The 16,811-nt window shown below is 50.9% G+C and overlaps 1 protein-coding gene across 9 annotated transcripts; it reads right to left on the bottom strand.

The window, feature by feature from the left end:
* Positions 1-4,747: 4,747 nt before the first annotated feature.
* Positions 4,748-15,855, bottom strand: Grm2 (glutamate metabotropic receptor 2). 9 transcript variants are annotated; one of them, XR_010047559.1, is made up of 7 exons: positions 14,353-14,427; positions 13,513-13,993; positions 10,758-11,595; positions 7,366-8,441; positions 5,724-5,904; positions 5,298-5,494; positions 4,748-4,901 (listed from the first exon to the last, which is right to left on the bottom strand). XR_010047559.1 is itself a non-coding variant. In XM_063248942.1 (7 exons), exons 3-7 carry the CDS (start codon positions 13,960-13,962, stop codon positions 5,421-5,423), a joined length of 2,619 nt encoding a protein of 872 aa, XP_063105012.1. In that variant the 5' UTR covers positions 13,963-14,097; positions 14,353-14,427; positions 15,700-15,855; the 3' UTR covers positions 4,748-5,420. The 9 variants fall into 9 exon arrangements, 8 of the variants coding, with proteins under 8 accessions (XP_063105012.1, XP_063105014.1, XP_063105016.1 ...); XM_063248942.1 differs by adding an exon at positions 15,700-15,855 and having other exon boundaries at positions 4,748-5,494; positions 13,513-14,097; XM_063248944.1 differs by adding an exon at positions 15,700-15,855 and having other exon boundaries at positions 4,748-5,494; positions 13,513-13,999.
* Between the last annotated feature and the right edge of the window lie 956 nt (positions 15,856-16,811).

Genomic DNA, 16,811 nt, shown 5'->3' with positions numbered 1-16,811 from the left:
AAAGGTGACGAGCTGCATGTAGCAGCTACTCGAGAGGCTGAGGCAGGATAGAAAATTTGAGACCTTCCTGGAAAACTTAGTGAAATGATCTCAAACTTTTAAAAAATAAATTTGAAAGGGCTGGGAATGTGTACATCAGCTCTCCCTGAGTTCAGTCCCCACTGCTAAAAAAAAAGCTAATATTAACTCTTGCATCACACATAAAAATTAAGTCAAGAGAAGCCGAAGACCTAAATGTAAAAACTAAAACTAAAAAAGTTTCTATAAAAAAAAACAAGAGAAGAGGGATATGCTCAGAAACAAGAAGGCAGGCAGCTTCCAGGGTCCGTTCCCTCCACAGGGTCCCTAAACGCGGTGTCTGCCTTGCTGTTGTGGCTGAGTGAGGGCCGGATGCACAGGCGCTCTGTGCAGGGGCAGGCACTGGCCAGCGGGCCCTCTGCTTCGCCTTCCACTATGATTCCAAGAAGGCTGACAACCAGTAGACTCTCCTCAGATCCTCTGAGATCTAAGGAATGTTTACCTCTAAATGTTACTTCATCTCGTTTCTTAAACTTGGAGGGATCGTTCAGGGGGAAAAGTATATTTTGTGGTGACGAATGCGTGTGACATTCAAGAATTTCCTCAGTTTTTACTTCAAATTCATTTTCTTCAATTAGAGTCAAGTAAAATTAAATCTTCACTAAAGAAAACAGGCATATGGTACAATCCCATTTTTATGAAAGTATTTCTATCTTTCCTTCTATCTGTAAAAATGCACAGAAATATGTCTAGCATGCTGCACCAGAAATGTTAATGATGGTTATATTTGAATTATGAAACTTGAGCTAATACTTTTATTTTCTTTTGGTACTTTTTGCAACTCTTAAACTGTTTATAGGGAGCATATACTATGTTCACAGAAGGAATAAAGCAATTTTTATTTTTAAAAACTGACATTTTGGCAAGAGCCTTCAAGGTTTATAGCTTTAATTTCTACCTCCTTCCTCCAGCTTCCCCAAGGCTCTGCCATTTCCCTCTCTTCTTTCCATCTCCAACCTTTCTCCTTCCCCTGCTTTCTCCAGATCTAGCCTCTCTCCCTCAGGTTGAGATTGCCCAATCTCTTCACCTCTCACTGGCCCACAGAATCAGGAGTGGTGGTTTCCTCTTCTTTTTCTCTGGAAGTTGGGGTGGGGACATTTCTAAGGGTTTGGGGGCACTAAGCAATTCCTCCCTCCTCCCCATAACTCCTCAGAGGAGTCAAGAATAATGGCATGGAACAGGCCAATAGCAGGGAACACCAATCTAAATATAGCTCCAGGGCAACACATGGAATTCTGAGGGATGAAAGAACTTTAATCTTAACCCCATTCCTTGTCATCCTCACATTCTGCTCCTGGCACTTTTTCTCAGTACATCACCAACTTTCTGTTGGGTGTTAAGATTCTATGTCAAGGACCCTGATCAAATGGGAGAAGGCATTCTTCAACAGAACTGCCCTTGTGACAGAATAATTCCTCTCCTCCCTGTGCCAGGACTGGGGAACCAGAAAACAGAGAAACTTGAACCACCCTCTTGCAAGCCACTGGAACTCATGGTTTGGTCAGAGACAGCCAGGTCCACACAAATAGGCTGAAGGCTATTCTGTGATTTTCACAGAACGGACACAAGAGACAGATGAAAGGCTAGAAATGGGACTAGGAGGGTCTTTGAACAAAACCACAGGAGGAAAACCTACTCCTCAGTGTGAACTCTAGCTACTCAAACAAAGCACCTAGTAGTCACAATCATGGAAAATCAATTCACTATGATGGATATCTCTGGGAGAGATTTCAAAGCTTGGCATTCCTGGTTCTTGGTCCCCAGAAGAGGTAGGGCTTTCCTTTGAGGACCTCAAAACTAGTATGAGCAGAGACTCCATCCCCTTTTCCAGGCAGACATGCCAGGGCTTTGTGAGACCTGGATTTGTGCTACTCAAGAGTAGGAGAGCCAGAGATAAACCCAAGCCACCCAAGATTGGGAGGAAGACTTGGGGTGGCGGAGTTGGTGGGGCTTGGTCTGTCATATAGGACAAGAACTGAGAGTTGAAGAGCAAAGACCAAGACAGTGCTGTCTACCACACTACAAGGCCGAGGGAGGCATGGTCAGGTAAAGTGAGGGAGGGGATCATGGAAGACATCTCCACAAATGTGAAAGTAGAAGAAAAGGGGTAGGGCAGGAGTGTTGGTCCTTAGGAATTCTTTACCCACATCCCTTACACTTCTCCCAACCCCCAGATCCCTGGCTCCTCCTCTTCTTGCATGGTGGCAGGGCTAAAAGCTGATTCTTCACCAAATGCCTTCTGTATCCTTTTATCTGTGAATCACGTTCATTATACTTTTTATTATATTAAGGAAGATATCTTTAAGCTCCGAAAAGAATGATTGCTTTCTGGTTATGAGACGATCAGAGCCCTATCTTGGCTTCTCTGGGGCCTAGGGGTAACAAGCCCTGGTCTAGACCCACAGGAAAACCCAGGAAAGGCCGAGCTGGAAGCAGGGGCCAGAGATAACTGTGTCATTGGCAGAAGCACCATGGCGTCCAGACCAGGGAAACTGCATTTAGACCTGAGTTATACAGAGCTGTCATCAGCTAGCATAGAATCTTAGCTACATGTAAGGTGGAAGTCACAATTAGGCTGTTTCTTGAGCCTGCCACCAACCACTTTATTATCTGTCCTCTTCCCCAGGGATTTCTAAAGGGAAGAGTCCCCCACAGGGGCTTTCTCTATGTTACCAGTCAGCTGACAGTTCTTGCTCAATTCATATACAAATCATGAATTGGCAAAGTGTAGCACTTTTAGTGTTAAATGAGAGCCAGTGACTATCATTTCACAGGTTTGGTGGCCCAGCTTGCCATTCAGAGCCAGCAGCTACCAGCAAGCTCCAAGAATTCTTGTGGCCACTAGAAATGGCAACACCTGGAAACACTCCACTCCTCTCTGCCATTCTCTGCTGCTAGCCACTTTCAGTGCTGCCAGCTCCAGCTACTAGCTGCTTTAGGCACCAGAAGCCTTTCATCTTACTAATTCTTAGTTCACCAGCTCATCCTGCTCTACTCAAGACAGAAATCCTAAATATTCAAAACTACACCTCTGGCAGAGGTGAGTGAACTAAAAGCTTTAAGGATATGGAAGAGTTGCTTATACAGGAGGAAATAGGCAAGTTAATACACGCTGTTTGATGCTGAATAAAGAAAGGGCCCCTAGAGGACCTAATGGAGGAAAACTAGAGGGCCAAACCATCCAGAGAAGGTGCAGGGTGGAGTCATTCAAAGTTTCTCATTCAATAGGAGAAACCGTGGGGCGCCTAATGTAGCCACGCTGGCTACAAGGTACCACTGCTGCTGTTGTTGTTCTTGTAGTTAAGTGCATGTTTGTAATACAATATAGTAATGCCTATTTTGCAGATGTAAACATGTATGATGTAACACCTCATAGCCATTTTCAATCACTTTAATCCCCTCTCTTCTAGTCCCCATTCCCCACCTCCAGTAACTACTTTCTATTTTCCTTTCATCTGTCCTACTGCACAGCATTAGGGGTAGCCACAGAGGAAAAAGGAAAAGTAACTCACAGGTGAGCATCAGGCCCCTCTCCTGTCTCTGGGCCAAGAAGGTGGAATAGAGATCACTCCAATAGGAGTGTCAAAATTCACAGAGAAAATACAGGATGCTCAGATAAATAAAATCTTTTAGTGTAAGTGTGGGATGGAGGTAACAAAAAAAGTACTTCCTGTCTACGAGCTTTATAGTTAACTGAGTTAACTGAGCATTCTACATTTTATCTGTCATCCCTACATCCCAGATATTGGCAAAGGAGAAATCCTTCTGCAGTTTTTCTTTTTTTTATTTTTCTGTTTCCACATTTTAAATTGTTAACCCAAATTTCACAGCCTCATCAGCCTGCAGATGCAAACGAAAATAACAAATGTCCCTGACCTGCCCATCATCCACCATAGGCCCTAGACCCTCTCAACTACCAGAGCCCTTCCTGATACTGTCATATTCCTCCGGCTCACGGCCCACTGTCCTCCAGGCCACAACATGGCAGCAGTGGTCTGCCCTGAGCCTGTGGCCGAGGCTAGGCCTTGGCGCCCTCTGCTGGTGATGCTCAGATAGCAAACATACGAGCTACCGAAAGACGGTTCTGCTGCGGGTCCATGCTTCTTGCTTGGCCCAACAATAGAAGGCTTCTTCAGTTGCCCTCCCTGCTTCATCCACCTTTGCCCTCACGAGCTCTCCTTGGTTTTGTATGTGCCATGTGCCATGGCATCTGGTCCCACAGGTCCTCACATTCTGCCTGGCTCTGCACTGACCAACAGCTCCTTCAAATGCCAGGCAACCAGCCATGAGAAAGTTCACCATTCCCTGGGGTGACAGTCACCCCACAGCACCTGGCAGGAAGGACCCTTTGGGAAACCCCTCTCTTGGGCTGGAAGATGAATCTGGCCATGTAAACCTCCTGTCCTCACCCCATGAGTGTCTTGGCCCTTGTTATGGGTTAGATCTAAAAGTCCCCCTCAAACCTCAAGTTCAGAGGTGGGCCTCGATGGAAGGGGTGGGGCACTGGGGACGTGACCTGGATGGATGTATTCTTATCCCATGTTCCCTTCTCTCGTGGCTTCCATGGCATGAGCAGTTTTTTCCAACGCTGCTCTGCCTTGGAGCCAGCTCTGAAAACCAGGGCGTCACATATTTTGTTCCAGTTGCAAGAAATCTGACTGATACAGGCTCCTTTTGAGGGAGGATACTTTATTTATTTTATATCTCTCCACCAGGCAGGGCTAGGTCTGTCTTAGTGGCTGCCAAGCACCGGGCGGTGAGCAGAGTCCATCAACAGTAGCAGAATGCAGGTTGAGGGGCTAAGGAGGGCATGAGGGATTTCCCTGGGTCAAGGGAAAAAGAGAAATTTTTTTAAAAAATAAAAACACTTTATTTACAGATAATACAAAATAAACCACAAGACAAACTACTGTGCAGAGGGAGGAATGGTCCCCACAATAACCACCCTTCCCATCCCAGAGTAACTGATATAAAAAATAAAAAAGGCCCAAGGGTGGGGGAGGGGCTGGAAGCACCTTTGCTGATGGGGGGGGGTCGGGGCCCATTGTCTTCAATCGTCCCTTTCCAGGGCACAGTGGACCCTGGCTCTCTCCCCTCTGACCCCTAGGCCTGGCAAGCAGGGGACACAGCTGAAGGGCAGTTAGTGGTAAGCACACAGGCTCCCCAGCCAAGGACCTGACTTCTGACTCGGAAGGGGCAGGTGGGTAGGTGGGTACGACCTTGAGAGCAGGTGGGGGATATGTTATTGCAGTGCTCCAGCCAACTTCCTCCCGGCCATGGACTTGAGTCTGCTCCAGGCTCCATCCAGGGCGCAGCCCCGTCAGGGCAGGAGAATGGTATCTTCAAAGTGATGATGTTGTTGAGTCCACCACTTCTCGGCCATTGCAGACAGTGGGAACAAACTGGGAACCAGATCCTAGGGAAAGGAAGCTGGAGGTTAGGGCTGACCCTGAGGTCCACTGTGAAAGGCAAGCAGCAGGGGAAGAATGACACAGGGTGAAAGGCAGGCCAAGGGAAGTGCCCTCCCCTCAGCGCCACCTGCTCATATCCAGTGTCATCCCAAATCTCAGCGACCTGAGTGGATCACGCCTGGCAACCTGGAATGGGAGGTGTCCCAGGCAGAGAGGTGTGCATAGGGTGCTGACCTTGGCCAAGACTGGAGCTGGCTCTGGTGGCGGCACTGCCAAAGCGGCTGGTGGGTGCCCGGTGGGTCACCACATTCTTCTGTGGCTGGAAGAGGATGATGTGTAGCTTGGGTGCGAAGAGGCAGCCCAGCACCACAGAACCACTAAGGCTGACTGACACGCACATGGTGGTGGTCTGAACCTGCAGTGGGTGAGTGGGTGAGTGGGTGAGCAGGTATAGATCCAGCATGTTTATCCCGAAGCCTGGTCCTGCCCCCAGAACCCCCTTCCCAGGATGTAGAAGAGAATTAATCATCCACTGGGCCTTGGTCCATTTTCCAAGCCCCAAAGGATTCCTATCTAGAATGATGGATACAGTCCCAGTGTCAGCCCTGATAGACTGTTATCCCAGGGACACCAAAGTTCAAGCTGTGGAAGTGCATACGCAGGGGTGCATGTAAGTATAGGGGTTTGTGCATGTGTGGAGGGGTAGAGGTACAGAACACATACCTGTAGATGCATGCATATCTGTGTGGGTATACTAATTAATGTACAACAGAGACTACATACAGCTGTGTGCAAATGTTTGAAGGTAAGTGTGAGATGTATGGATATGGGTGTATGTATAGGCAAGGACATGTGTTTGTCCAGAATATATGTGTGCACATGTGTGCATGTGGGGATGTGTCTGTCTACACATGTATATGTGTTTATGCCCATGTAGGGCATGGGTAAGTCCTTAGCTGCCTATGATTGGTAAGAAAATGTAAATCGTATGCAAATGTGGTCTGAGTCTGAGAAGATTCCCTTTCCAACCCTGCCCTTCACCACCCAAGCAGATGCCCAGCAGCTGTAAGTGTCAAGTATGGTGGTCCCTGGCTCATCAGCACCTTGCCACCTCTGTCTTGGGAAAAGGATCTTTATCAGGGCTTTTCCACAGTGTTTCTGCTCCTTTAGTTGTTAAGACTGTCAGCTCACACCTTTCTCTGCAGGACCAAGCCAAATGATGTTGAGCAAAGGATTGACTGTCCTGTTTCTTCATCAGTAAAACAAGAAAACGGTGGAGCTCACTCTAGAGCATGAGGATTAACCCAGACAATCCTCAGCATTTCAAGCTCAGCTCAATGGTTATTTCCTCCGAGAGGCCTCTCCTGAACACCCCATCTGAAGTAGCCATTGTCCCTTGCAGCTGACAACACCCAATGAGATGCTCACTGCCACTAGAATCAAAGTTGCTTGGAAGAAACTGACTGAGTACAGTTTTCACCTGCTTTAACCTTTCTCACTTCTACACCCCACATCTGCTCTCCTTACTCTTTGCTTCCTTTCATCTGTCCACTCCCTCTTTGGCCAGCTACTCAATGGAGCAAGGCAAATCCCCTACTCACTAGGACACATTTCTGCATTCCCATTTCTTCCCAGACTAGGGGTGACATGTAAGGCACGACATCTCTTCTTATCTCTCTCAAACTTGGGTTCCCCACGTCCCTAGGCATCTCCCCAAACCCTATTCACTTTCCCCCAGGGTCCATACAAGCTATAAGCTGAAGTGAGCATTTAACTTCTTAGAGTCTCAGTTATCAACAGACAAAATGAGACACTAGGAAACCAAGGGTCCAGGTCCCACTCCTCTGTCCCTTCTGTGTGGCAGGTGGTGGCTTACCCGATAGTCACTGGAGGTGACATAGAAGATGGGCAGGAATGCCAACCAGATGATGCAGGTAGTATACATGGTGAAGCCAATGAACTTGGCCTCATTGAAGTTCTCGGGGCACTTGCGGGTCTTGAAGGCATACAGCGTGCAGAGCGCGATGAGGAGCACATTGTAGGCCAGCGAACCGAGCATGCTTGCATCACGGTGGTTGCAGCGCAATGTCACTACCTCCCGCCGTTCAGGAGCCGTCTCCTTGCCGGTGCCCGGTGCCTCTACCACCAGCCAGGCAGCTACGATGAGCAGCTGGCCCGAGATCAATGCCAGGCAGATAGCCACCTGCGAGGCAGGACTGATGAAGCGCGGCCGCTGGGCACCCTCCCGGGCCCCGCCAAAGATCCGCGCAATGCGGTTGGTCTTGGTGAGCAAGGCTGAGTAGCAGACAGAGAAGGCAGTGCCCAAGCCAAGGCGCCGTAAGGTGCACACTGCTGTAGATGGCTTGGCAATGAAGATGAACGTCATGCAGTAGCAGAGAAAAACACCACCCAGCAGGATGTAGCAGAGCTCTCGACCAGACGCCTTAACCACAGGCGTGGCATTGTGCCGCACGAAGACACTCAGCACAAAGAGGGTGGCCAGGGCACCCAGGCAGGCAATGGTGACAGGCCCCACAGCCCAGGCATCACCCCAGTGAATGTACTCCTGGGGCAGTTCAAAGCAGCCGGTCAGGCTGGCATTGGGCCAGTAGCCAAGCCCGCAGTCGGCACAGGTGAACTCGTCCAGCCTGTACTCGTAGGGCTGGCAGGGGATGCAGAGCCAGCAGCACACCTCCCCCGGCTGCACACTCTTCACCTCATTCTGGAGGCAGGGCTCACTACAGCGGGAAGCAGGCAGGGGGCCCGCCGAGGGGGTGGCCCAGGGGATGAGGCTGGTATCAAGGCTCAGGCCTTCTGCCCAGTAGCCCACCTTCTGGTAGCGGTAGCGCCCACTGCCTGCCCTCAGGTAGGTGAAGATGTTGTAGCGGCCAATGCCATCTCCAAAACGGTCAAAACGTACCTCGTTGTCAGTGTCAGTGGGGCGGAAGGGGGCTGGGGTGGAGAAGGGAGGAAAAAAGGGTTGAACTGGTGGGTTACCCCGATGTGCGTCAACCTTCACGCACACACATAGAACACAAACTCAGAGCTGAGGCCACTGCTAGCTCTTCCAATCCTCGCCCTAACCCTGAAGCCCATTCTGACCTTGGTCTGCCTTTCTTTTCTTTCCTTTCTTGCTTTCTCTTTTCTTTCTTTCTTTCTTTCTTTCTTTCTTTCTTTTCTTTTCTTTCTTTTTCTTTCTTTCCTGTCCTTTCTTTTCTTTCTCTTTCTTTCCCATCCTTTCTTTTCTTTCTCTCGCTCATCTCTCTTTTGGCAAGTACTGGGGGTCAAACCCAGTATATCCCCACTCGCTAATTTTGAGGGAAAGTCTTGCTAAATTGCCAGGGTAGGACTCAAACTAGCAAACTCCCTCCCTCAGTGCTGGAATTACAGGCATGTGCCACTATGCCCAGCTCTGGTCATTTTTCTAAAAGTGAAGTTACAACAAATTCTTACCCCTAAACTCCAACATCAGACTCAGCCCTTACTAATCCTAAGCCTCACACATAATCCTAGCCTGAAAGTCTAGGCCTGAACCAATTCCCAACTGTGCCCAAACTCAGCCTTACCTAGTCTCTGACACAGTCCCTGCCCCCAAACCCTAACTTTATCACACTACACACCACACACCACAGCTTTCTCTCAGATGTGACATCTATCATCAACAACCCTGACGCTAGCCACCAGCAGTCCCAATGCTGATCCCAGCACAAACTGAATCTCAGCTGATACACTCACCGGCTACCACTGCTTTCCCCTGAATGGACACAGCCACTCTCCACCCCACCTCCATCATTTGCAAACCTCACATTGCTGGGCCAGGCTCATGAGCCAGAACTGCATGTGTAGCCCCAGTGAGAACTCCGGGTTCAAGTAGGAGATGACATCATTACGGCTCCACGGGTAAGTGGCACAGCCTGGATTCTAACCTAAATCCCACCACAGCCCTCCTCCCCATTCAGCCTCAAAGTTCTCAATATCTAACTGTAGCCCAACCATGGACTCTACACAAGCCCAGACCTTACATCAATTTAACGTCACCCCAGACTCAAACCCTACTCCCACCCTGACTCCACAGCCCTCAATGCCAATTTCATTGGAATTAAAGTTGGCACAGGTGCCACAGCTTCGGTTGCCCAACTCAGAATCCAGCTTTCTTTGTTTGTTTTGTTTCAGTATTTTTGAGACAGGGTTTCACTGTGCAGTTCAGGCTGGCTTTGAACTCACTTTATTGCCCATACTGGCATAGCAATTCTCTTGCCTCAGCCTCCCAGCTGCTGGGATTACAAGCCTGCATCAGCACACTCAGCTAGAATCCAATTTTTTCTATAGTTTAGGGTCTCTCTGTGTAGTTCAATTTTTTCTATAGTTTAGGGTCTCTCTGTGTAGTTCAATCCTCCTGCTTCAGCTTCCTGAATACTGAGATTACTGGTGTGTACCACATTGCCCAACTAAAAATATTGTTTAAAAAATCATTTAGACCACAGTGCTTGGGTCTATAGCAAGTAAGTGCAGGCTTATTTTCTTGTCATTATTCCCTAAACAATACAGTGAAATAACTATCTGCATAGCACTTACATTGCATTATATATAACAAACAATCTAGAGATAATTTAAAGTATATGGGAAGATGAGTATGTTATATGCAAATAAACATTTCATATAGGAGATGAGTCTCCCCCAACTGTGGTATCCATGGGGGTCCTAGAAACAACCTCCAAGGATTCTGAGGACAACAGTCCTCTTGGTCCCAACCCTTTCCAGTGCTTCCAAGTCCAGGCAGCCTCTCCCACTGTTCCACAAATCTTCCCAAAGCCTAATGAGGATTCTGAAACATTCACTGTTAAAATGGGCAGTTTAACTTTTGATTTGAGGATAATTTGCATAGAAAATCAGGATTAGATTCTCCCTAAGTAGAATTTCATCTGATGCCGCCCCTCAGCTCATGCTGATTTGGACTCTTACTGCCTGAGAATGGGCCTCTACCCTCAGCAGGAGGAGTCGGAAGACACAGGCAAGGCCCAAGGAACCAGAAACCCCCACACAGCAAGCCCAGGCTAGACACTACTCTGTGGAATGTTCTCAGAAAGTAGAACCCCAGGCAGAGGTCCCTTCTGCCTAGCATCCCCGTCCTCGCTCTCACACCAACACCCTGATGGAGTCCTTTACTAGCACTATGTTCCGTTTTTTATCCAAGTAATGGAGCATAAAGGCCTGCTCCCCCATCCTCCGAGGGCCAGCAGGCTGATGGATTCCAGCCAGCTCTATTACCATCAAACTTGACGTTGAGCACGAAGTCCTTGTAGAGGCGGCGCCCGTTGACAGGTCGCATGGCATCGCAGAGGCGGGTGGTGTTGGGGCAGAGGGTACGGTGCATGTTGTGCAGCGCATGGGCCATGGCATACACTGCATTGACCACAAACATGATCTTGGACTCCTGCTCGAAGGGCACGGCCTGCAGGGAGTGGGCGGCACAGTCTCGCTGGCGGAAGCTGCAGCGGAATCTCTGCTCCCAGAACTCACGGAACCAGGGGTTCCGGCTGTTGTTCCAGGGATCCAAACTCCGGAAGTAGGAGGCAAAGTCGCTGATGGGGTAGGAGGCCAGCTCAATGGTAATGGCACCCTCAGCCGCCCCCTCACTGCCTTCCACAACACTCTCCAGAGCCCCCCATCCATCACTAGCCACCCAGGTGAAGCTGGCATTGAGGCGCTGGCTGGCAGCAAGCAGCTCACGGGCATCCTCAGAACGGGTAAACAGGACGGCAACTCGGGCACTGGGTTTCTGCAGTAGGGCTCGCACCACTCCCTCAAAGGCAGTGCGACTCATTGCACGGCCCACCTTCTCTGAGGTGGCCACGCAGATGTTGCGGGCACGGGCTTCTATCTCAAAGGCCTCAATCCCTGTCTCGCCATAGTCACCCTCAGAAGCCACAGTGGACACATAGGTCCAGTTGAAGAAGCGGAGGATCTCAGCCATAGCCTTGGCTTGGAAGAAGTCAGGGGGCACTGTGCGGGCAAAGTAGTCATAGCGAGACTTGTCACTCAGCTTGGCGCTGGTGGAGGCATAGCTGATCTGTGGGATCTGAAACAGCCGCAGGAGGTTGGCCACCTGGTTGAGGAGTGGGTAGAGAAGGCAAGATCAGAGACCAAGTCAAACAACTACTAGAGACAGATGAACCTCATACCTCTGGCAAAGCTTGAGATCGTAAGGTCATCCCAAAAGTCCCCTATCTCTAAAGGCCGTCATCTAAGCTTAATGAGTTTTCTACCCGAGGTTTCTATCTCTTCCCAAAGGCTAAGAGTACAAGACCAATGCCAAGCCCTGGGGTCCTGAACCAGACACATGGCAGGGGAGCCAAGAAAGTTCTGGGTGGACAAAAGTTGGCACTTAGGACAGAGGGGAAGCACTAGGTGGCATCTGAGATGCCCAAGGCTCTCAAGTGCTGACCTTGCTTTGTGGTAGGAAATACTACCCTAGCATCAATCCTGATGGAATGATGGCACAAGAAGAAAAAGGCTCCCAAGGAGAAAGACACAGATGAGAATTGGGCAGGCAAGAAAGGGTAGGAGTAAACAGGACAGACGAGTGCAATCTAAGGATGAACGGCTGGGCTTGTGCTGCCCAGGACAGGGAAAAAGCAGCTTGATGCTGGGGTGTAGACCCTACTACAGGAAGCAAGCAGCTTGGCATGGGAAGGAGATAATGGAGCTGCTTCAGAAAATGCAAGAGGGTACCAAGGAAACTCTCGGGGACAGAGGTGCTGAGAAAGTTTCCCCAGGGTCCCTGAGACATCAGCAGTAGGAAGCTACAAACCCACTCCTGCCCTAACCAGGGCTGCAGATGCCAATGATGACACAGCTACACCTATAGCTGGGACTAGCAGGACAAATAATCCAGGACTCTCCTACCTCGCCATCCCTACTTCTGATCCATTTCTCCAAAGACAATGCTTTCTGCTAGCCTCTTAAAGGAGGCTAAGACTCCATCCAAGTCTTCCCGTTTAGTCCCCAGCCTGGATCCCAGTTCTGGTCTCATCAACCAGCAACCCGCATTGGGCACCAGCAGGTAAAAACTGGGTGAGAGCTGGGGTCCAGTCACGGAGCCAGAGCATCCCACTGGGCCAAAGCAGCAAGCAGTACCCAAGTACAGCAGATAAACAACAAAGAGAAGTCAGCAAGGCCAGCACCTGCTGGAGCACAATAACAACACACCTCTGCTGACCCCTCGTGGGAGAGGTGGGGATTCGTTTATGCCCTCAAATCCTACACCTCCTGAAGACCTGGGGTAGCTTTCCCTGAACCCCATGCACATTCTGTTTCTTTTCCTCTTGGGTCCTCTGTCTTGTTTTTCTTCTCTGGCCATTCCTGGCTTCTATTTGTCCACTGCTCTCCAACCCAGAAGAGGCAATAAGATCAACTGGACTGAGAGTTCAGACTTCAGGTCTTCCCTTTGTCACCAGCGTGACTAGTGATCTGCTTTTCTCTGAGCCTCAATTTCCTTAGTTGTAGAATGGGTTATTAATGCAGCAGCTAATAGTGAGTGTGCTTCATGACCTCCTGGGCCCTCTGATACATGCTCTGAATGTATTGTCTCATTAAATTTTCACTACAAACCTCAAAGGGAGAAAATGTTTTGAATCCCATTTCATAAGGAAATAATCTGCCTAGGGTCATGCAGTTAGTACATAGGGGAGCCAGGATCCAAACCCACAGGCTGAGTCTAGAAGCCTGTCTAGTAAGCCTTCAGGTCTGTGTGTGTGTGCGTGTGTGTGTGTGTGTATCTGTTGGTGTGTGTGCATTGGGAGTGAGAGGTTTCTTGTTTTTTTCTTACATGAGTTTTTTTTACACAACCTCTAGAAATCGTTGTGTGACATGGGGCATTTTCTTATTCTTCTATAAAAAGATTCTAAAAGGAAGTTACTGGTCCTCTTTTAGTGCATTGTACCTGGAGCCCCTGCACAGCAGGACTCTGGGGCACTACCCCTGGTGTCTGTCCCCAGAGCCCTTTCGAGTGGCTTCCACATACCTGGATGGAGACATCACTGTAGGAGCCACCAATGACACCAGTGATAGCAGTGGGAGCATCACTGTGGGTCGCATAAGACCCATCAGGGCAGATGTGGCGTGAGCCATCAGCACCACGGCTGAGTGAGGCACGCACGAAGTCCAGTGCCTGCTCCAGGGCGTGTGTGTCCTTGGAGCAGCTGTCGAGGATATGCGCACCTAGGCGCACGCCGGGCAGCAGGTGAGGGTCTTGGTTGATGCGATCCAGTGCGAAAAGCATGGCCTCCAGGCGCTGAATGCCACGATGCTCATTGACAGGACCACATTCTTCTGCTGGGCCACCCTTCTGGTGCACTGGGAATAGCCCACCCAGTACCAGGTCACCCTCCAGGGTCAGCACCTTCTTGGCTGGGCCCTCAGCCACAGCACCCCACAGCAGCAGCAGTGCCAGGAGCCCAAGCAGCGATCCCATGGTCCCAAAGGGGATAGAGGGTCCAGCAGACCTGGGTCTCCAGGAGACGAGGGTAGAAGCAGTAAAGGCAAAGAGAGGAGGGAACAGGGGCCAGGGAAGGACAGACAGGAAGAGAGATGAGAAGGGACCCAGCTCCTGCAGAGATAGACAGATGGACAGACAGACAGATCGACAGACAGACTGGGAAAGTGGAACCTGAGAACAGCTGCCCCCATTTTTTCCAGCTTCCCCTTCTGACTCCACTTCTTCCCACACATCTTTTCCAAGTACCCAGGAGCCAAGGAGAAAGTAGTACCACTCTGCTGAGAAGGTCCTGGGACACTCCCCCCAATCCCATCTGTCTCTCAACCTTACCCTTATCTGGGGTGGAGATGGGCCCCATGCACCTACCAAATGCTGCAGAGGGGGAGGGAGGCAGGGAGTGGAAGCCCAAGAGAGGACAGGAGACTCCAGCAATGCCAAGCCCTGTGAAAGTTAAAGGGTGTCCAAAACCCTGCACAAAACCTCACAGAACCCCAGGCCAAGTCAGAGTTAGAAACTCAGAGTTCTAGTCCTCATCCTGAGCCTTGGATTTCAGAGAGGAAGAACTGCTATCTGGGTATCTACCATAGAAGAGGAGGAAAGAATCTATTAAGGATGGTCTTCAACCATGGAAACGAAAACCAGCTGAACACCCAGAGGCCTTGCCCTCTTGTTCTTAAAAACTCACCTCCAGAGTCTCCTATGAAAGAACACTGAAGCAGCAAGGTAATGAGGCTGGCCCCAAGGGAGGCACCCAGTGGCTACAGGTTCTAAGTCAGCAGGGAAAGCAACAGTGACAGCTGCATGTGTCATGGGTGGGCAGAATCTTCCAACACTGCCGAGGTTGAGTCCTGGACTCCCCAGCTCCATGTTAGTGCAGTCTGAGACTGTGCTTATGTTTTCTCCTCACTCCAAACACAGCAGAGAAAGTCACTATTTCTGGACTGCACAGCCTCAGCCTCAGGGACTGCCCATTCTGACCCTGGCCCTCAGCCCCCACCTTCTGCTCTGCATCCTATAATCAGGATCTCAGCTGCCTTCCCAAACATCCACCCCACACATGCTCTTACAATCACGCAGGCTTGGCAAGGTTGGAAGAAAAACACACATCTTCCCTCAGAGCAGGAAAGGAAACTGAGGCTCAAGAGGATAGCAACTAGTTTAAGGACTCCATGTCCTGGCTGCAGAGAGGCCGGGCTCCCCACTTTTCCCCCTCAGTTCCCCAGACCTCCCACTGGAGCCTGGGCAGGGGCACTGGGATGCTGAAGAAGCAGGAGAGAAGCGGCTAAGGAGAGAGAAGCAGGGATGGGGACCAGCACAGATGGGGCAGGGACCCAGATGAGGCAGGGCACAAGGGAGGCCCCCATAGAAGCTCGGATGCAGAAGAGGACAGAACCGGGGGGCAGCCAGCTAGGGTGCAGGGCCATAAAATGTGGTCAAGGGGCAAGCAAGCTGGGAGGCTGAGACAAAGACGGAGGCACAGTCAGCAGGACCAGGGGACGCTGAAGCGGGAGGACCTAGGGAGTGCCATGCAGGGCGTGCGTTCTCTGGGGAAAGGCGGGACACCCGGAGCTGTCTTCTGGCTTCCCCAAGCGCCCAGGGTGCCGTCTGGATGCCCCGGCCCAGGTGCCCCAGAACTCGAGGGCCTGCGTGGACCCAGGACGTGGGGTCAGGGCCAAAAAGGTCGCCAGCGGCCGCAGCACAGCCTCACCCTACCTGGCGTGCCCAGCTCTGGCACGGAGAGAATCGGAGCAGAGCAGGAGGGGCGCGGGGCTCCGGATCCCGCTCGCTGGCTCGCTCACCGGCTCTGCGCCTGCCGCCCGCCCGCCTAGCCGCTTTCAACCGCGGCCGCCCCGCCCCCGGCCCCTCCTCCGGTCCTCCCAGCCCAGCCTCCGCCTCCCTTCGGACCCCGACGCTGCTCCCTGCTCTTCTGGGGTCCTGGAGCTGTCCATCGCATGGTGCTGAAACCCTGGGCGCTCCAGTTCTGCCCTGGAGCAGGTGCCTCACAGGTCCCTTCACCCCACAGCCAACCCACGCTGCATCCCAGAAAAGCGGCGGGAAAAGAGCACGGGACAGGGATGGGGAGGTCACTGAACCACGAGAATGAGCTTAATGCTGAGGACCATCTGTAAGAGGAGGAACTGGACCCAGGGTCTCAAGCTGACATCAAGGGGACAGGTAAAGGGGCACTAGGGAGGTAAGTGGCTCTGGCCTGTTGCAGCAAGTCTGTCCCTGTTCTCATCCTTTCTCTCCACCCAGCAACTACAACTCAGGCCACACATCTGAGCCATTGTGAGAGTCAGGACCTTAGGCACTAAGAGAAAGATGCAGGTCTTCCTGAAGATGAACTTTAAGGACGCTACCCCTCCACCCTCGAGTGCCTGCTCCAATGTACAAAGGGCATTGATTGCAGAGAGAGCACTTCTGGACGCATCAAGGCCAGGCACTAGGGTCATTCCTGAAGGATCCGCTGGGCTGACACGGATCTGAGAGAGAAGGGGGCAGAGGAAAGGCTCCCGGAACTGACTGCTGCGTAGGAGGGAGGAAGCGCTGCAGCCCAAGCAGAGGGAGGACAGCTCTGAGATGCTCTTGACTCTTCCCTCCCACAGGGTGGCTAAGGACCACCCTGGATAGGGGTGGTGGATAAACTGCAAAGCCAGTCCAAGCTGAAGAATGTGGGGCTCAGATCGAGCTCAGATTGAGCCCCAGACCTGTGTTATCTACCCCCAGTTGTACACTCACTAATGAATGCTGAAGGGCATAATATCCCTTCATGTTCCCGGTGCTGCTCTTTTCTCCACAGGTGTCAGTGGAAGCAGGATCAGCAG

The sequence above is a fragment of the Cavia porcellus genome, unplaced genomic scaffold (genome assembly GCF_034190915.1).
Source record: "Cavia porcellus strain 051 isolate PalLab524CR breed Dunkin Hartley unplaced genomic scaffold, mCavPor4.1 scaffold_5, whole genome shotgun sequence".
Lineage (NCBI taxonomy): Eukaryota > Metazoa > Chordata > Mammalia > Rodentia > Caviidae > Cavia > Cavia porcellus.
The sequence above is the reverse complement of the archived record's forward strand: the minus strand, read 5'-3'. Positions and strand labels throughout refer to the sequence as shown.